At 36.8% G+C, this 21,793-nt stretch overlaps 1 protein-coding gene across 5 annotated transcripts; it reads left to right on the top strand.

The window, feature by feature from the left end:
• Nucleotides 1-232: 232 nt before the first annotated feature.
• Nucleotides 233-14,667, top strand: LOC114310977 (transposon Tf1-107 polyprotein). Of its 5 annotated transcripts, none has more exons than XR_014337363.1 (4): nt 1,591-1,887; nt 4,284-4,336; nt 11,184-11,589; nt 13,757-14,667. XR_014337363.1 is itself a non-coding variant. In XM_082882068.1 (4 exons), exons 1-2 carry the CDS (start codon nt 7,018-7,020, stop codon nt 10,024-10,026), a joined length of 2,403 nt encoding a protein of 800 aa, XP_082738194.1. In that variant the 5' UTR covers nt 6,455-7,017; the 3' UTR covers nt 10,027-10,087; nt 11,184-11,589; nt 13,757-14,667. The 5 variants fall into 5 exon arrangements, 3 of the variants coding, with proteins under 3 accessions (XP_082738194.1, XP_082738196.1, XP_082738195.1); XM_082882068.1 differs by lacking the exons at nt 1,591-1,887; nt 4,284-4,336 and adding exons at nt 6,455-9,412; nt 10,019-10,087; XM_082882070.1 differs by lacking the exons at nt 1,591-1,887; nt 4,284-4,336; nt 13,757-14,667 and adding exons at nt 6,455-9,412; nt 10,019-10,087; nt 10,768-10,837 and having other exon boundaries at nt 11,184-11,225.
• The last annotated feature ends 7,126 nt before the right edge of the window (nt 14,668-21,793 follow it).

Consider the following 21,793-nt stretch of genomic DNA (forward strand, 5'->3'; position numbering starts at 1 on the left):
CTTGTGTACGTGTGCTATTGGCTTTTCATATTGTCATTTATCTCTAAACAATATAACCTGACCAAGTGATAATAACTTTTAGCACTTGATTTTGATAGACTAGTCTAGTGAGAAGGGTACAAGTGATAGGATTAGAAGTTGTGCCTGACATTTATGTCTTTTTCTCTCCCCCTTCTCTCTCTCTTTTTGTATCTCTTTCCTTCACGTGTTCTGCTGTGACTCTCTCTCTCTCTCTTTTTATTTATTTATTTATTTATCTTCCTCCCTCGCGCGCCTCTTCAACTCTCTCTCTCACACTTACACGTATTCATCCCCTCTCTCTCTCTATCTCTCTTCTCTCCTCTGTCTGTCGCACCTGTTCTGCTCTCCCTCTTTTTCTGTATCTTCCTCACACCTCTTCAGCATTTTCTCGCACTCCTTCTCTCCCTCTACCCCTAAAATCCTTCATCTACTTCCGTTGTACTGATTTCCAGAACCTATTTGTGACTGTGACTTGATGATGAACAACCAAACCCTAAACTGGGCTATTCCTAGTAAATTAATGTTGAACAGTGGCCATGAACACTCGAAAGCACTTAGCAAAACAGACGAACACTCGTTGATTCTTGGTGAGTCTTAATTTCTTATTCCCTTTGTTGTTTTGTCATTTCTTTCTTCCTCGGGAATCATTCCCTAATACCTCCTTTATTTTTTAGCATTATGCGTTTATCTTCTTCTCCAATTGACATTGAAACCCTTTTCTCTTTTGCTATTTTTTGTGTTTATGATTTTCGGTGACCCATGCAACTCGACTGAGACCGACCGCCAAACCAAATGTCATGGTCGATTTTGAACAGCACATCGGTCGGAAGCGGTTGATTATATCTTTAACCCGTCATGGTCGGGTCGGTTGACAGATTGATAGGGAAATGGACCCGACCCGGCCCGTGAACAGCCCTAACTGCAGGAACACCTTCTGTGTAGTTTCGGCGAACGTAATAACAACAGTACTCTCTCACTAACAAACCCAAAGAAAAGGCTAGCAAAACAATATATTTTTGGTGTTAACATTTTGTCTATTTGCCATCACAAAAAATTCTCTCCATTTTCTATCTCTCAAAAAACCACATACAAAAATCATCTCTGAACTCATATTGGAGGGGAAAGGCCCCTTTTATACTTTTTGGGGAGAACCTAGCTATAAAGGCTATTGTCATGAGGGCCAACAAATGACATTAACGAAGGCCATCAACTCTAACTATTAGGATTAGAATTATAAAGGTTGAAAACCATTATATATAAAAATAAATATATACATAATGTTGTTTGAATAATCCAAACATATAGGTTACAAAACGAATACAAGTGTTGAGCCACAACTCGATCCAAGCCCAATCTCAAGCATATGCACAAAACAATCCCAGCCCAACATAGCACAACCTGACCCATGCCTAAGACTAAGGGCTGGTTTGACATCTATAAAAAAAGATAAAAAGTCAAAAAGTTACCCTCCCTCCATGCATTGGGCGGCAAAAAATTGTCTGAATCTGCAGAGGGTAAAAATACATTTCTGCCCTTGCTTTTTATTGCTTCCTTTGAGACGGATATATCACAATATACGCTCTCACCCAAAAGTTCCCCTTTCCTTCTCCAACCTGCATTCGTCTTTGAACAAGCAAGACAGTCCCTCAGTCGGAGAAAGAAGTCCAGTCCGTCACCCTCACACCGCCGATTGCTGGAGATCTGTCACACCCTTCACCTTGCAGCACCGCCACAGCTGTGGCAAAGTCATACCTCGACGCGATCGTGTGACAACAGTAACCGACGGAAAGGACCATTCGTCGCCCAGATCTGCACCACCACTGACCAGATCTACACCAATCCAGCTTGTATCCCCCAAACTACAAGGTAACATCTTTTCTCAACCCTGTATGAACTGTACGGGGTTGAGATGTACAGTACCAGCATACTGAAACATGGACCATAACCTATTTTCGTTCTGTTGTTGACATGTGTAGCTCAGTTTAATTTTGATGTCCTTCACTGAACAAAAAAAAATGCCTTATTTGGAAAATCAGTATACTGGTTTGGGGTCAGACATGGGAGGGTATTTTCCAATTTTGGCATATTGGTTAGTGCTTGAATATGTGTAACCAAATCAGGCAATACGTATTTTGTTTAGGCTGATTATTTGACTTAATAATTAAAATTATAAATTGTAATTTTGCATTGACAATTAATAAAAAGATTGGACCTGAGGGAGGAATTGTGTGGCCATTTGCTTCTATACTGTGCATGACTCCCATGGCTGCATTCATTGCATCATACACAGAAGATGTAGATGCCTATTCACAAACACACACACAAATGAAGTTGTTAATAAGATTAGAAGAAATGTTATTGGTAATACAAACAAAAACCGTTTTGTTAGGTAGAGCTTACTTTGGAATTACAAGGAAACAGGTACGAGAAAGGGATAAGTAGATTGGATATATTCAAAAGAATGAATTAGAAAAGATAAAAAAGGTTGGACCCATGACGAGCTTTTTTTTTTTTGTTTTGCAAAACACAACCCAATAACTTGATTTTGTGTAAATTGTGCATTGGTAAGTATTCAGCAATTGTGCATTTACATGTTTTCGAACTACACTAGTGCATGTGTCTATTCAGCCATGTCGTTCTTGGATTGGCTGGTGTGACGACCATGGCCAAGCATTCGTACGTGACACTCACAACTCAGTGTTGGACATGGTCATCCAGTTGAAGGCTGACATCCTCAACCTGCAGCACGCTTTGCGTTTCCTGCAAATTGTGATGTTCGTCTTGTCTGTTGTTGTTGTAATGTTGTTCTTGCGTAGTTGACGTGCTTCGGTTGTTAGGTTGTATGTACTACCCACCTGCATATTTGTTTGTCGTTTTTGTACAATATATCCAATGCGTATTTCAAATGGTTAAGCTGTAAAATCCAAAATTTTATGTGTAGAATTATTTTTGGTTAAAGTAGTAATTAAATTAATTTATATGGGTCATTTTAGTAACATCAAGGAATTAGTTATGAGGTGGTTTTTTTTAAAATTTTTATTACTTAGATGGTTAAGTTTGTAATTTTGGGAGATTGGGTTATAGGCCCACCTGGGCTTTAGGTCTTGGAAACATAGAAGCACAAACAAATAGAGGTAGTGATGTTGTTGTGGCTGCTGCGGCAGATCTAGCAATAGAAAAAAAAAAAAAAAAAAAAAAAAAAAAAAAAAAAAAAAAAAAAAAAAAAAAAAAAAAAAAAAAAAAGAGAGAAGAAGAAGAAGTAAAGAAAAGAAAGAAGATTCATAGATTGGTGACTTTGATCTAATCATCTCTTGGAGGTAAGATTTGTTTTTATGGTACTCCTAACTATTTCTTTAGACATAGTATCTTGTATGTTGATTGGGTGTATGTATTTTGGGGTTTTGGAATTTACTTGTAGACTATAGGATTAGATTAGTACATTATAAAGAAAAGAATGATAGATGCATCATGGTGATCAATAATAATTGTTTATGTGGTATAATATTTTATTAGGTTTGTGAGATTGAGGTGGATCTTGGTAATTTGAGATTAGCTTGGGAAATATTATTTTAGCTGTTTGAGGTAAGTAACCCTCTATCACTGTTGGTTCATTTTTATTCTTATCGAATCGTTTAAAATCATAAATATTTATTTAAAGCCTTCATGTTCTCTTAAAATAAAATATGGGTCAAGTATAAAACAACATCGAATATTATTATTAAAATTATTTGAATATTTGGTGAAACTATTCTGAAAATTGTACTAAACGTTTATTCTGAAAATATCGAATGCTTTATTTAAAATTTGTGTATTGTTTGAATTTTGAACATCACTCTAGTCTGACTACGATTTGGACCCTAGCCAATGGGGGTTATTTATTGGCACAGAAACTAGTTTCTTTTGGGGCTTTACCACCGGCCTATGTGTGGTTCTGGGCCTTGTCACGGGCTATGTGACCGTAGTCAATAAGACTTGGGTTTTGTGAATCAAATCATTGAACCATCTGAATATCGAACCATCGATTTGAACAATGAATTACTTTGAATTATCTTGTTGGCTTTTCATTTAAAATGTATTGTACATTGTTTATTTTTAGCCATGAAACCATCTTACAAAATAATTGTTCATTTATTGAACTGTAGAAAAATTTATATTTATTGATTATCAATTTATTTATTTATTTTTTTATACTTGATCCAGCTGGTAGTGATGGTTGGTTATTTACTAGGCTGTCTAGCTTACCCTTATTTTATTTTTTTCAGATTCTGAAGAGTAGAGCTGCGCTGGATTTTTTTTACATATGGGAGTGCCGAGAGTAGGACTATGATTTAAGTACTTGGATTATTTTGTTTTGTTAATGGATTTTATTAGTGGACTTGGTGGATAATTTCATATGATAAGAATAATCAATTTTTTTTATGGATTTTAGTATTATGATAATTAAGGGTTTGATTGGAGTATTTTACATTGTTAGTTATGTGTTGGACTCTTAGCCTTGCATGCTCACTTAAATGAGTGTGCGGCGTTGTCACGGAGCTTGGGACGTGACAATTTAGTGGTATCAGAGCCAGGTTGTAATTTTTAAAGGCTAGTATAAAATAGTGGTGAGATTGGGTAGATATAGGATTGGGAACGCTTATAATTTGATATAATGTTATTTTTATTTACTTGTTATAGGGACTTGAGAATAGAATAAGATGGGATTTTATTATTGATGCATTTAGGTTGCAATGGAACATGAGGAGACATTGGCAAATATGGCTAGGAATACACGCCAGGGTCAAACGAATCGACGGACTGGTAATAGCAATCGGCGAGGGAATGTGACTAATAATGGTAGTGGTTCTCAAGCAGTCGGAGGAAATCAGGGGCAAGAGTTGGGACACCAAGAACAAGCTGCAATCCCCAATCCAATTGAAATGGTTCAAGTGCTTCAAACGTTGGCCGGGGTGGTGCAACAACAAACCACCATAGGGAATAACTTGACTAGACTTATGGAGCAACAACAGCAGATGCAGCCAGGTGTTGGGCCACAACCAAGGCCACGTTGTAACATTACCGAGTTTAAGAAGATAGCCTTGGCATTTGACGGAGCCACAGACCCTTTGGAGGCTGAAAAATGGTTGACAGAAATGGAGAAGTTGTTTCCCGTTTTTGAGTGTACGGATGATCAGAAGGTGACCTATGCTACGTTTATGCTACAAGGGATAGCTAATGATTGGTGGCAGATGGAGAAGCGCATACACGAGCATGATGCCAACCCCTATACATGGGAAAGGTTTAAGAAGGCATTCAATGAGAAATACTTCCCTAGGAGTGTTCGTCTACAAAAACAGAGGGAATTTTTGAAGTTAGAGCAAGGGAATAAGACGGTTGCAGAATATGAAGCTGAGTTTACGAAGTTGTCTAAATTTGCATCAGCATTTGAAGCAGATGAGGATAACAGAGCACGAAAGTTTGAAGCTGGACTAAGAACGAACATTATGCAACAAGTGGTTCCTTTCGAGTTACCTACTTTTGGAGCAGTGTTGAATAAGGCTTTGCTAGTTGAGAGTGGCCTTACCAGAGCCCAAGAAGAGAAAGAAGAGAATTATAAGAAGAGGCCTAGTTCTTCCAACTTCCAAACTAACAATTCGAAGGGCAATGCTAAGAGACAAAACACTTCTTCGGTTGGGAGTTGGGGAAGTCGAACTATGGGTAGTAGTGTTGATAAGAAGAATGATCGGGTACAATGCACTAGGTGTAATGGATTCCATCGGGATAGTGAGTGTCGTTGGAATACTGGGGCTTGTTTCTCTTGCGGGCAACAGGGGCACAGGATAGCTGATTGCCCTAATCGGAAGGGGCATGAGATTGAACAGAAAGCATGGACAAATAAAGGAGCATCAACAGACAAAGGGTCTTCAGGAAGTCAAAAGAAAAATGGAGGTCATAAGCCAAAGACTCAGGGTCGAGTGTACGCACTCACGCAACAAGATGTCCAGACTTCCAACACGGTGGTGTCAGGTACTGTTTTAGTGTCTTCTGTTTATGCACATGTGTTATTTGATTCTGGCGCTACAAATTCATTTGTGTCTATGGGATTTGTTAAGAAACATGGATGGAGATGTGTCTCTAGAGAGATCGACTTATGTGTTGAAACCCCGATAGGAGGGGTTATGGTTGCTGACTTAATTTGCAAATCTCGTGTGGTTAGTATAGATGACAGGAAATTGCTTGTAGACTTAACTGTTTTAGATATGCGGGACTTTGACATAATTCTTGGAATGGATTGGTTGGCAACCAATTATGCTTCTGTGGATTGTCGAGGCAAAAGGGTAGTATTTCAGATTCCTAATCAACCAGAATTTTGCTTTGTGGGTAGTGGAGTTAACACTCCTCTTTTGGTAATCTCAGCTTTGCAAGCTAGACGGTTGTTAAGGAATGGTTGCGAGGGCTATTTAGCTTCTGTGAGAGATACCCGTGAGACTGAATTGAAGCTAGAGGATATTCTAGTTGTGAAGGAATTTCCCGATGTTTTTCCTGAAGAGTTACCGGGGTTGCCACTAGATAGAGAGATTGAGTTTGCCATTGAATTGATACCTGGCACGGGTCCTATCTCCAAGGCTCCGTATCGGATGGCCCCAGCAGAGTTGAAAGAGTTGAAGGAACAGTTACAAGAGTTACTAGATAAGGGCTTTATTAGGCCTAGTGTTTCTCCTTGGGGTGCGCCCGTTTTATTTGTGAAAAAGAAGGATGGTAGTTTTCGCCTTTGCATTGATTATCGAGAGTTGAACAAGGTGACAATCCGAAATAAATATCCTTTGCCTAGGATAGATGACCTATTTGATCAGTTGCAAGGAGCACAAGTCTTTTCTAAGATTGACCTTCGTTCTGGCTATCACCAGTTGAAGGTTAAGACGGAAGATATACCTAAGACAGCCTTCCGAACTAGGTATGGGCATTATGAATTTTTAGTGATGCCGTTTGGGGTTGACCAATGCGCCTGCAGCTTTTATGGATTTAATGAACAGAGTGTTTAAATCCTTCTTAGATCAGTTTGTGGTAGTTTTTATTGATGACATTCTTGTGTACTCAAAGAGTAAAGAGCAGCACGAAGAACATCTGAGAATAGTGTTGCAGATATTAAGGGAGAAGAAATTATTTGCTAAATTAAAGAAGTGTGAATTTTGGCTGGAGAGTGTATCATTTTTGGGTCATGTGATATCTAAAGATGGGGTGTCTGTTGACCCCAAGAAAGTGGAGGCGGTGGTGGAATGGAATCGGCCTACTAGTGTCACTGAAATTCGTAGCTTCTTGGGTTTAGCAGGATATTATAGAAGGTTCGTTGAGGGATTTTCCCGAATTTCTATGCCTTTAACTCGTTTAACACAAAAAGGGGTTAAATTTGAGTGGTCTGATGATTGTGAGAAGAGTTTCCAAGATCTAAAGAGTCGATTGGTGTGTGCTCCAGTACTTATAGTTCCGTCCGGAGATGAAGGTTTTACCATCTATAGTGATGCATCGAAGATGGGCTTGGGTTGTGTCCTGATGCAAAATGATAAGGTAGTGGCATACGCGTCTAGGCAGTTGAAGCCATATGAGCAGAATTATCCTACGCATGATTTGGAGTTGGCTGCCGTGGTGTTTGCATTGAAAATCTGGAGGCACTACCTGTATGGGGTGAAATGTGAGATATTCACTGATCATAAAAGTTTGAAGTATATTTTCACTCAAAAAGAATTGAATATGAGGCAAAGGAGATGGTTGGAGCTATTAAAGGACTATGAGTTGACTATCAATTATCATCCAGGAAAAGCTAATATAGTGGCGGATGCCTTGAGTAGAAAGACCCCGAGTAATTTGGCTACCTTGATCACTGACCAAAAGAATATCTTGGAGGACTTACAGAGGTTGAATATTGAGATTAGATGGCACAACCATGGAGTGCAGTTGGCAAACCTTAGGGTTCAACCCACATTGATTGATAGAATTAAAGATGCTCAAGGAAGAGACTCTCAGTTGCAAAAACTTAAGGCTGAAATGGAAATAGGGCTACAGATGGAATTTTGTATGCATAAAGATGGAACCTTGAGATTTGGAGAGAGGTTGTGTGTGCCTAATGATTTAGAGCTCAAGAGAGAAATCCTAAGAGAAGCTCACAGTTCAGGATATACTGTACATCCAGGAAGCACTAAAATGTATAAAGACTTGAAGAGGAACTTTTGGTGGAATAATATGAAGAGGGAAATTGCTCAGTATGTTGCTCAATGTTTGGTATGTCAACAAGTGAAAGTTGAACATCAGAGACCTGCAGGTAAGTTACAACCTCTTCCTATTCCCGAATGGAAGTGGGAACATATTACCATGGATTTTGTGACAGGGTTGCCTAGGACCCAAGGTGGTAACAATGCTATTTGGGTTATCGTTGATCGATTGACCAAATCCGCTCACTTTCTAGCTTTTAAGGTAGGGTTCTCCTTAGAGAAGTTTGCAAAATTGTATATCAAGGAGATTGTGAAGTTGCATGGTATTCCGGCGACCATAGTGTCTGATAGAGATAGCAGATTTGTATCTATGTTTTGGAAGAGTTTGCATACAGCTTTGGGCACTAGTTTGAATTTTAGCACTGCCTTTCATCCTCAAACTGATGGACAGTCAGAGAGAACTATTCAAACCTTGGAAGACATGTTGAGGGCTTGTGTTATCGATCTTGGAGGTTCTTGGGATGAGCATTTGGCCTTAGTGGAATTCTCTTATAATAACAGTTATCATGCGAGCATTCAGATGGCACCATATGAGGCTTTATATGGACGAAAGTGTAGATCACCTATTTGTTGGGATGATGTGGGTGAAAGGAAGTTGTTAGGGCCTGAGATTGTGCAACAAACAGTGGACAAGATCAATCTTATTAGAGAGCGACTTCGCACGGCACAGAGTAGACAGAAAAGTTGTGCAGATAACAGGAGACGTGATTTGGTGTTTGGGGTTGGAGACCATGTATTCCTTAAGGTGTCTCCTATGAAAGGAGTAATGAGGTTTGGTGTTCGTGGTAAATTGAGTCCTAGATTTGTTGGGCCATTTGAGGTTTTGGATCGAATTGGTGAGGTAGCTTACAGACTTGCCCTACCACCTTCACTAGTTGGAGTTCATAATGTTTTTCATGTCTCAATGTTAAGGAAGTATATACCGGATCCTAGTCATGTGATTGATCATGCACCGTTGCAGTTTAAGGAGGATTTGACATATGAGGAACACCCTATACGAATTGCTGATAGGAAGGAACAGGTTTTGAGGCGTCGAGTCATTCACTATGTTAAGGTTCAATGGAGTAATCACTCGGAAAGAGAAGCTACTTGGGAACTTGAGGATGAAATGAGACAAAAGTATCCCCAACTTTTTGAGACTCCAGGTATGTCAAATTTCGAGGACAAAATTTCTTTTAAGTGGGGAAGAATGTAAAATCCAAAATTTTATGTGTAGAATTATTTTTGGTTAAAGTAGTAATTAAATTAATTTATATGGGTCATTTTAGTAACATCAAGGAATTAGTTATGAGGTGGTTTTTTTTAAAATTTTTATTACTTAGATGGTTAAGTTTGTAATTTTGGGAGATTGGGTTATAGGCCCACTTGGGCTTTAGGTCTTGGAAACATAGAAGCACAAACAAATAGAGGTAGTGATGTTGTTGTGGCTGCTGCGGCAGATCTAGCAATAGAAAAAAAAAAAAAAAAAAAAAAAAAAAAAAAGAGAGAGAAGAAGAAGTAAAGAAAAGAAAGAAGATTCATAGATTGGTGACTTTGATCTAATCATCTCTTGGAGGTAAGATTTGTTTTTATGGTACTCCTAACTATTTCTTTAGACATAGTATCTTGTATGTTGATTGGGTGTATGTATTTTGGGGTTTTGGAATTTACTTGTAGACTATAGGATTAGATTAGTACATTATAAAGAAAAGAATGATAGATGCATCATGGTGATCAATAATAATTGTTTATGTGGTATAATATTTTATTAGGTTTGTGAGATTGAGGTGGATCTTGGTAATTTGAGATTAGCTTGGGAAATATTATTTTAGCTGTTTGAGGTAAGTAACCCTCTATCACTGTTGGTTCATTTTTATTCTTATCGAATCGTTTAAAATCATAAATATTTATTTAAAGCCTTCATGTTCTCTTAAAATAAAATATGGGTCAAGTATAAAACAACATCGAATATTATTATTAAAATTATTTGAATATTTGGTGAAACTATTCTGAAAATTGTACTAAACGTTTATTCTGAAAATATCGAATGCTTTATTTAAAATTTGTGTATTGTTTGAATTTTGAACATCACTCTAGTCTGACTATGATTTGGACCCTAGCCAATGGGGGTTATTTATTGGCACAGAAACTAGTTTCTTTTGGGGCTTTACCACCGGCCTATGTGTGGTTCTGGGCCTTGTCACGGGCTATGTGACCGTAGTCAATAAGACTTGGGTTTTGTGAATCAAATCATTGAACCATCTGAATATCGAACCATCGATTTGAACAATGAATTACTTTGAATTATCTTGTTGGCTTTTCATTTAAAATGTATTGTACATTGTTTATTTTTAGCCATGAAACCATCTTACAAAATAATTGTTCATTTATTGAACTGTAGAAAAATTTATATTTATTGATTATCAATTTATTTATTTATTTTTTTATACTTGATCCAGCTGGTAGTGATGGTTGGTTATTTACTAGGTTGTCTAGCTTACCCTTATTTTATTTTTTTCAGATTCTGAAGAGTAGAGCTGCGCGGGATTTTTTTTACATATGGGAGTGCCGAGAGTAGGACTATGATTTAAGTACTTGGATTATTTTGTTTTGTTAATGGATTTTATTAGTGGACTTGGTGGATAATTTCATATGATAAGAATAATCAATTTTTTTTATGGATTTTAGTATTATGATAATTAAGGGTTTGATTGGAGTATTTTACATTGTTAGTTATGTGTTGGACTCTTAGCCTTGCATGCTCACTTAAATGAGTGTGCGGCGTTGTCACGGAGCTTGGGACGTGACAGCAATATGCTATTTTATGTTATTTGTTATATTCTTGTCCATTATGTTGCCATGTTATGAATGCTCATTTTACGTTTGTGAAATACTTGCTTTTCCACGTATATCACAATTATTGTTGCATTGTACTAGCCAAATGGAGCAGTCCCAACCGCAGTCGACGCCTTCCAAAAATTTGCTTAAGCGCGGTAGTAAACAAACGCAGCCGCAGTCCGCAAACTTGCACAAAGCAGCTTGGGACTCCGACACGGTGCGGATTTTCTTACAACTTGTTATCAAAGAGTTGGACTCTGGTTTCAAGGGCAGCTTCCACGCAATGACAATGCACGGATATAGAGCTGTCTGCAAGGCCTTCCAGGAGCTTACAAATAAGGTCCATGACGTCAAGCAACTGCAAAACAAGTACGCGTTGCTAAAAAGGGATTGGCAGTTGTGGTCACGCCTGATGGACATCAGGCATGGGCCAACCGGCATAAGTTACAATGAAGCGACTGGTTTGATACAAGCATCCGACGATTGGTGGGCACATTATGAAAAGGTAACAATTCCATATTTTTTTACTTACGTCCAACGTGATACTCATGCATATATTACAAGCATTATTTTATTTAATTATTGATTAATATTTTTATTTCAGCAAAAATGATAAAAGCCTTATCACTCATTATATTCAATGAAATGCGGTGTCACTTGGTTGGAGAAACAAATTCATGTAAGATATATTGCAAATATCATTTTTGGGGGGGGGGGGGGGGGGGGGGAGCTTTATGAGTTTCAGTGGCCATGTACTACTGTTGTATGACTAATGTTAGACACCTATTTATAACCCCAACTTGCTTTGTTATACTTGCCAACTTGGCTCGCCGTCTCTCTGTCTCCTCCCTCAATGTCTGACTGTTTTGTGAATTTTTTTTAAGTGTTTTGTGAGTTTGTGTGGGCAAGTACTTCTATTAGACTTCCATTTTGTACTCCAAATTGCATTGTTGTGGGTGTGAGTGGGCATGTACTTATTTGGTTAACTTGGGACCTATTTTCGACTCCAAACAGCTTTATTATATTATCAACGTTGGTAAGTTGGCCGAGCTACTTGATTCAAAAAATCTCTCTCTCTAGTACATCTGTCTGCGTGTTTTTATGGTTGTGAATGTGAATGGGCATGTACTAGTAGTGTATGATTACACACCTATTTTTTACTTCAAGTTGCTTTGTTATTATAATTTTGTCTTTCAAGAATTAAAACAAAATTGTCATTTCTTTCTTTTCCTACCCTCTGTCACACGTTAAGAAGCTTACCAAGACCCTTACATTATTTCACTGTTCTTTTGGTTATATCTTACCCTTATTGTTTATTTTATGGAGATGATTTAAAGCTGATTTGCCCCTCCTTCCTATTTATGCCTTTTGGTTCTTCTACTGTATTCTCTGGTTGTGTCGTGTTTAATATTTATATATGTTGGTTTTGCCCTTTTAACCAAAATACAATCATGGAGTAGGAGAGGGTTTTTTTTTTTTATTTTTTATGTGCATTTGTTTACCATAGACACACTACATTGTCCATCTTACTTTTTGCATTGGTCACAAAAATAGACTTGCCAATTTGGTGTTTGCTGTTTTCGTTGTTTTCATTTTAGTCCCATAGATTTTGCTGTTAGCTGTTTTCAGAGATTTAAGTCCCATAGATTAATAATCCAATCCTATGCTATAGTCTGCCCAAGCAAGAAAGCCCTATTTGTATGTTGCATAAGTGAAGTGAGGCTTGTTATGCTGATTTATGGGAACTGCTTTCTTCTTTTTTTGGGTAGGTAATTGCTCTTTTCTTGATGTTCATTTAGGTCAAGTTTATGATCTCATTGTTGAAATTGAAAAGACTTGTATTCTTGATTTTATGCTACTCAAATGCAAACTTCTATGGTTGTTGTGACTTGTGAATGTAGTCATTTCAAGATGTGGAAATTGTCGCAAGTGGTGGATCTAGCTTTACACAAAGTTTTCTTCAAACAGTGTTATTGTAAATATTCATCAGCATTAACTGTCAAATTTTGAGTGTTTATTCACTGTGATGGATTTCTTTGTAAAATTCCACACGCTAGAGTGGCTCATTCAATTTCAATAGGTTGTTTTCAGTGACTCGTAAAGACCAAGAATTACACAAATACTCTTTTAAATAGAATGCTCCATGTTGCAATTTTGTGGCTTGTTGAATCATGTAAACTATGTGGGGAGTTGCCAGTAAAGGTGAAATAATTAGGCACATCAAAGTATCTGAGCATTTCCCTTTTCCCATTTTTATCCAGGCAAATACTTGGGAAAACATTCCATACTGTAATTCTTGTACAATTTTGAACATTCTATTCTGAGGTGTGAAACTAACACAAGATTGGAACTTCAAACTCTATTCTCAGTGAGATCCGTTTCATGTGAAGTTGTTCATGTTTTTTTCACACAATTACGGTCATTTTTAGACGATATGAAAGGGATGAGTGATAAACTCACAAGTGATAGCCACCACATGAAGTTGAGTTGTATATCGTTCATTTTGAAATTTAAGTCAGTTTCGAAGTTAGGTAGAAGCACACAATTACATTATCATGTTCCTCCAATACAATTGTAATAATGAAATACACTAATACTCATTTCAAATCCTATGGTATAGATTTTGCAACCATTGGAATCTAATCCTATGCTATTTTTTGGGTTTTTATCAGATTGACAAGAATGCAATAAGATCAAAACGAAACTGTTGAAGCACATGGACCTCATGCGAAGGGTGTACGAAGGCGCTACGGAAAATTTGCATGGATACTAGGTGCAACGTTCGAACCTATCGCAACCAGGGACGGTCCTTTGCCGATGGATGAAGAAGATTGCGAGGACAGCAGCGGTTTGCCCCCTTTCTAGCCTGCCACGCAGAGTGAACACACTGTCCACCACACTTCTGCGCAAGAGGATGACACACCGGTCACCGTACACGTTGCGTTGTCGGCAATTCACGCTGATGACACACCTACGAGTGGCGGGAGCAAACGCAAATTTAGTCGCACAACACACCCACAGCAAAAGAAAGGGCAGAGTGAGAGAGCTTTGCTGTTGGCGAGTAGTATGGACAACCTTGCGTCTTCAGTTAAATTACAACAACGACAGGTCCGCGTGCATCATGAATACGGAGATTCGACGCAGGAACTCGTTGGCAAGTGTATGGCAAGGTTGTACTCCCTGGAAGGGTTGGATCCGCAAGACCCACTAATTGTTTTTGGTTTGACACTAATGGACAACCCCGCAAATGAAGCTATATTGTTGCAGATTCTGACGGACGCAGCGGTCATTAGTTGGCTGTGAATGAAGAAGTCCCAAAGTATGGGTCACCCATCAGCGGCACCGCACAGCTCCGGTATGAGTGGCTGGTTCTGACGACTTCAGTGACTGCATTGGGTTCATGTTTCATGAAACAAACTGTCCTGCATTTCCATCATGTTGCTACTTGCCAACTTGTTTGTTGTAATTTTTTTTTCCCTTTCCAACAAACTGTGACAGTGTGGCTTTTTTTTTTCCTTCCTAAAAACTGTTAACCTGTGCATGAGTTTTTTCCTTATTATGAATCGGTTGCTTTGTGTGTTGATGTGGATGTTGTATTACATGCTTGCAGCAGCGAATTGTCTAACTTGCATTATTGGAATCTGGCCACTTTGTATTATGGGAATCTGGCCAGAATGTTGTATTACATTATGGCCACTTGAGTTGCTTCTGGACAAGATTTGTTTGAAAGCTGGGTAGTAGGAGTGTATTTTTGTGGTTTTTGTTTGTGGTGAATTTTAAAATTGGTAATAAAACTTTGTTTATAGTACAAGAATTTTATGTACAAGAATTTTAAAACTGTTAACAAAACTTTAAAATTTGATATGTACAAGAATTTTAAAAACTGTTAGTGAATTTTTTTTATATAGTTTTCTCCGTGTATAAAAGGTTGTCTCGGTTCATAAATTTGAAGCGAAAACGTATACTCAGAGAAAATGAGTTTACATTGTTTCTAAATTGATTTCTTCGAAAATAATTTTTTGAAAATTGTTTTTGGAAAACAAATTTTTTTAACAATAATTTGTTTACAAATTATTTTTTTACCCAAAAAGTTTTTCGGCAATCATTTGGTTTATTTATTTATTTATTTTTTGTAAGACTAATTTTGTTCTCAATTCGTGTGCATTTGTTTTCGGATTTTTTATCGTGAAACTGTGTTATTGTTTTTGTAAATTTATGTTAGGTGTGGCTACCAATTTTAAAAGTTGACTATAACATATGAACAAAAGGTGGAGAACACAAAAATTATGCAATACAACAAAACAGAAGTTTCTGTACACTGTTTTTAAAAAATTATAACAAAACAAGCTGTCTATTTTTTTTAGTGAACATAGAATTTTCTGAACACAAATAATTATTTTGGGTGAACAAAAAAAAGGGAATCATACACGTAGCCCCCTCCTCCTTGTCCCATCTCTTACAAGAAAGTGCACTACGCACATGGAAGAAAATGTACCCCCAACTCCTTGTCCCATCTCTTCTTTCCCTTTTCATTTGTTTATATTCTTATTTGTTCACAGTGTGGTTCTCTCTCTCCCTCCCTCTGCCTTCAACTCTTTTAATTTCCTCCATATTTGCTGAAGGTGTGTGCTTACATTTTTACTATTTACATTCAAATTGTGGAAAATTCTTGTAAGTCAAACTCCTAGCGGCCATCGTTCTATTTTTCATGCCAGTTTCGTATTGCTGATCAGACGCGGTTTCCATTTTGTTTGGGAAAATAAGGTATTGCCTTCAATTTTTGCTTTTTTTGACCATTCCATTTTTTACAAATGGCAGACGACACTGGTCCTAGTCATATCGTGCAAAGTTGTACATCCCAGGAAGCTATTGATCAAATTGCCAAGGAAATGGTGGTCGAAACTGATCACAACTTGATAGAGGCGTGGAATAGTGCGGCTAGATATTACTACAACCATTATCACAAAGTCCCTTAAAATACATCAATACTTTCGGGACGTTTATGGATGTATGAGTTGTTTCACGGCCACCATAGCCGGTTTGAAGATGCTGTCAGTATGTCCAAACATAGTTTTGGGTTGACACTGCCACAGCAGGAGCATGGCATTCTATTGGAAGAGAAGGTAGCCATTTTCATTTGTGCGTTGCAGGAAATGTTTTGGAAAAATTTGCAAGAACGGTTCCAACACTCAAAGGAGACATTGTCACACAATTTCCATGAGGTTATGCAAGCTATGATACCGTTCACATCGGTTCATAGTAGGAGTTTTACGTCCGAGCAAGTACAACAAGGGGGTCATCCACATTTACGATCGCAGTGGCGGTACCGGCCATTCAAGGTGACACTTTCCATAAAATTTTACTTAATATAGTGCCGAACTATACCCTAATTTTTTTATTTACACTTTTTGAAAAAATGGTGCGTTGCGTAAAACTGCATCGGTGAACTAGACGGCACGCACGTGATGGCTTGTGTCATGCAAGAGTACACCACTTCGTACTATAGCCGGAAAGGCGTTCCAACACAATATATAATTGTCATATGTGACTTCAATTTGTGTTTCACGTTTGTGTCAACCGATTGGGACAGGAGCATCCACGACAGTAGGGTATTGCACTATGTCACAACCGAGCCTAAACATCGCTTTCCGCACCCCGCACCCGGTAAAAAAATATTAAACATTTAATAAAATTGTACTATTTTAAAAAAGTAGCCCACAAATTAGGACGTCATGCTTGCTCTCCTATCAAAAATTGATAAAATTACTCTTTCCAGTTGTTGATTGGAAAGTAATGGAATAGTCATTCATAAAAATAAGGAAATAAACAATGTTATTAACATATCATCTTATGATTTCATTTTTTTTTATCAACTGTACACTGTATGCATGTATAGTATCCCATACAATGAATAACATTTCATAACTAATAATAACAACATTCGTAACTGTTGCTAGTGCTGCTGCTAAAAAATGTGTTGAGTGTAGTGATGAAAGTGCAATGTAATTTCTTTCCTCAAATAATTGGCTTCACTAATGGCCACATATTTTGCTTGCATATACAGAACATATTTCTGTCAAAATTTCATCATCATCATATTGCAAGTACCAACAGCGAATATGTCAACATGATAACGGGATCATACATAGTATCATTGAAAAAAAAAAATTTAACTAAACAAAATTAATTGAGAAAAAAAATTAATTGGAAAAAAATTTATTTCGAAAAAAAATATTAAAACTATAAACAATTTATTGAAAACAGAAATGTAATTGAAAAGACAAGTATTTCAGAAGAAAATTTATTGACAAAAAATGTAAATGAAAACGAAATTGAAAAACAAAATAATTAAGTAACAAAAGAATAGAAAAATTATTTATTTGAAAAAAAAAAACTAAATGGAAAGAAAAATTATTTAAAAAAAAATTAATTGCAAAATCATTATCTGAAAATCAAAATTAATTGAAAAAAAATTACTTGCAAGAAAAATTATTTGAAACAAAAAATTACTTGAAAAAACAAAATTTGGTAGTGAAATTTTTAAATTTCAGTTTAAAAACAACGTAAACTCATTTTTTGACAATACGTTTTTTCCTCAAATTATTGTAGATGACAACCATTTATAAATCAAAAAAACATTTTGGAACCAAGTTTTTTGGGCAGTTATTTTGAATTTTGTAAATATAAGCTGCAAACTGAAAACGAACTAGTTACCAAACAATGCAAAGTGAAAAAATTTCTGTGTTCCTTGCAAGAAAATACTATTTGGTGGATAGCCGCTATAGCAACAAGACAGGGTACCTAGCCCCGTACAAGGGGTATAAGTATCACCAAAATGCCTATTGAAATCGAACACCACAGAATGAATTTGAACTGTTCAACAAGGCTCATTCGTCATTGCGTAGTTGTATCGAGCGGACATTCGGTGCCTAGAAGTCGAGGTGGGGGGCATTGCGGAATATGTAGAAGTTGAGTTTTTCTAATCAAGTGACTTTTATATGTGTGTCGATGGCGTTACATAACTTCATACGCCGACACAGTGAAATTGATGAGGTCACGCTGGCTATCCCTGACAATGACGATTACGTGGCCCCAGAAATGCCCGACCATGGCGAATACACACGGGTTGCCGATGTGATGGAGAAGGGGACTCCGACCCCGCAATGGCTGCTATAAGAGCGAACATTACGTACCAACTCGAACGGCAAATGCATTGGTAGAGGCGAATATTTTAAACAATAATGTTGGTTAAATTTGTAATATGTGTAACTAAGATTCAGATTTATATTATCATACATTTGTAAACACGTTTGGTTTTAATATTTTGATGTCTTTCGTAAAATAGATTTTGAACAAATTTTACTTTTAAAGGAAGTCTGTCCAATCATTAACATATAAAATACATGAAGGAAGTATGTCCAATAATTTTGTAATTGTAAGCAATATTTTTTTTTTAGATGCACCTTTTACAAACAAAAATCTGTGTCGAAAATTTTTGAAAAAATACATAACACAAAAATAATGCAATATATTTGTTTTGATTGGTAATTTTCATAGTTAGTGAATTTTGAGCAAATTTTCTTCAGCAACTAGTTATACTTTTCTACCCCTTTTTATGTTAGATATGTGTACAAAAAAAAAAAATTACAAAAAAATAATTTGTTTAACAAGCACGCTGTTTTTGGTTTTTTGTTTACATGTTTATTACTTCGGATTTTTTACCAAATTATGATATCAACAATTGTGATGTCCTTCAAACAAGACCAGCTAAGAAAAAAAAGAAGAAAAAAAATAAAAATTTACAATAACACTGTTCATCAACGTATCCACAACATTTCCCATTGTCCAATTACGTGGCACAATGGGAGCCACTTGTTCACATGCACGGTAATACACAGCACGGTTTCTCTTCCTATTGCTGTGTCAGTTTGGAAGGGCAAAAGAGTAATTTCAGTAGTTGTAATAATATTATATTACACATTTTTTCGTAAAAAATTAAAAAGTTATCCCAAACACACATATTTTTTCTGTCTACTTTTCTCACCAAAAAGTCAAAAAGTACAATTATTTAGAACACCCCAAACAACCCCTAAGTCCAACACATGCATATATACAAGCCTAGGATGATCCAGACCAAGACTAAGTATCCGAGCCCAAGTTTAATTGATGTCCTTTTTATGAAACAATTTTCATTCACAATCCTTCCATTGAAATCTTCTCACTGAAGAGAATACAGAACCACTTAGACCCACCTCAACTGGCTGTTGGGTCCCACTTTAATTTAGCATTAAAGTTGTCGAAAAATTATTTTTTTTTCCTAACAATTCCCCACATGAATAAAATTAGCCGAATAAAGAAAGAATGAGAGACAACAAAGACTAGACAAGAAAGTAGCTAAATTAGCCACAAAATAACCCCTGCATCAGAGAAGGTAGCTTTTGACTTTGAACCTCTCCTAGTGAAAGTCTATCGAGTTTACTGGTTGATCAATGAACACGAAGTTTTAAACTGTTCTACCGTTTATGTAAACTGAGACAACATACCTCACACAGGTATTACTCCAACCATTATTTTGTTCTCACTGTTGTGTCCCGTTTGGCTCTGGAACACTTGCCTTAGTTTAGTGAGTGGTTTAAAGAATTTGGCCTCATCAATTCTTATAAAAACGGCCCTACCTCACATTCATATAGGTGACTTACAGGTCATTAAAAGCATTCGCTTAACCTTTACCTCCACAGGTATCAATGTATATAGAAATGGCAAGAGGATTTACCTTCATAGTGACTCATCTGTTATACGCAATTAGGTTGTCTCTTTGAACCTAGATATTGAGATCTCCAATCAGCTAGGTTGGATTTTCCATTCCGGTAACATTCTCGTTAAAGGCCTTAGCCATATTCCCTTTGACAACTTTTAACCAACTCTTAATTGAACCCCACGGTTAGCAAATCTACAATATTGTCTAATGACTTTACATAGTCTATCGTGACAAGCCCATTAGAGAGTAGTTGTCGAATGGAATTTTGTTTTTGACGAAAATTTCTAGACTTCCATTATACGCTATACTTTGCGTCCTATCAATACCTGATTGGCTGTCACAATGTATACAAATTGCTGACACAAGTTTCTATCAACATGGAATATTCTCAAAGAAATGGCAAAGACATTTAGCTACTTCAATGGCTTTATCCGAAGTACTGAATTCCAATTCCATCGATAATCTCATGATACACATCCACTTGGAAGATCTCCAAGACATGGCTGCACCTCCAATATAGAAAACAAATCTACTAATAGATTTGTAGTCTTTATATTAGATATCCAGGTGATGTCACTGTACCCTTCTAGTACATTTAGATATCAAGTGTTATGCAACGCAAAATCCTGGCCATATTGTAAGTACCTTAGTACTATCACCATTGCTTTCTTTGGGATTACTCGTGTATCTATTTAGTTTGCTTACTGAATAGGCTATATCTGGCTTTATACAACTCATTAGATACCTAGACTTCCTATGATCCGAGAATATTCCATTATTCTTGATCAAACAGAGACTTAAATTTACTGAAGTACTTGACGCACTTGTATCTGACTTATACTTGTCGAGACTTTTATCAAAATAACGAGACTAAAAAAATATAATACCATCAGATGTTCTGAAAATCTTAATTCCTAAATATACATCTACAAGGCCTATGTCAAGTTTTCAACATCCTTGTGGATTATCTTGATCAGCATCATCTGTCTGTTCAACGAAACTCAACCCCTTCTCAAGGGTCTAGCACGGAAATATATTTTCAAAGAAAACTGCTTTCTTGATTCCACGATGGTATGCTTGTGTAAATCTAAAAATCAAATTTGTGCACAAAAAACCAAAATACACTTCTCTAATGTGCATAACCGAAGAACATAAAGTTAACGGATTGTAGGTCTATCCTAACCGGCTTGGGTTTAGGTGTTGTCACATTTTGCATGACACCCCCACAATTTTAGAATTTATATGAAAGCTTTCAGCCTTTCCAAAAATTCATACGAGGTTTTGATACCATTCCTTGTATCACAATGATTTTGAGACTCTCAACTATCTCCAATCCATCATCGACCAAATTTGGTCCTTTCTAAATTCAAGGCACCAAACAAGTTTGGTTTAACATGTCACTTTGAAGTCAATAGCCTTACTACTAGGAAACACAAATCTAGTGTTCAATAGTTACTATTTGAAACCTCATAACATGTCTAGTAGTCTATCACTAGGAATTACTAATTTCTCAACATGTGGTCAGTAGACTTTTCATTACTAGGAATCACAATGTCTTGACATGTAATCAGTAGCCACTTCACTACTAGGAATCACAACGTCTTGACATAGGATCAGTAGACTCTTTCACTATTAGGAAATATCATGTCTTGACATATGATCAGTAGACTCTTTAACTACTAGGAATCATCTTGTCTTAATGTGTGATCAGTAATCTGTTCACTACTCAGAATTACAATCTTGTAACTATGTAGCCAGTGGTCTAACACCTCCTAAGAGCCACCAGTTCATGCGCTGGTTGAATTACATTTTTCCTACTTTACTAATAGTTGCAATCTTCCCATCGGCTTCCTTCCTTTCTTCTAAAGCATCCTTACCATGACCTAGCAATCTGTTTGCACTGTTATGCTTGTCATTCTTTGTTGCCCTGCCCATCTAACCGCATCCAAGC

This window comes from Camellia sinensis, chromosome 8 (genome assembly GCF_055761805.1).
Source record: "Camellia sinensis isolate YWXY chromosome 8, ASM5576180v1, whole genome shotgun sequence".
Lineage (NCBI taxonomy): Eukaryota > Viridiplantae > Streptophyta > Magnoliopsida > Ericales > Theaceae > Camellia > Camellia sinensis.

Coding starts and splice junctions, on each gene's coding strand:
- LOC114310977 (XM_082882068.1), top strand. CDS start 7,018: ATGGATTTAATGAACAGAGTGTTTAAATCCTTCTTAGATCAGTTTGTG.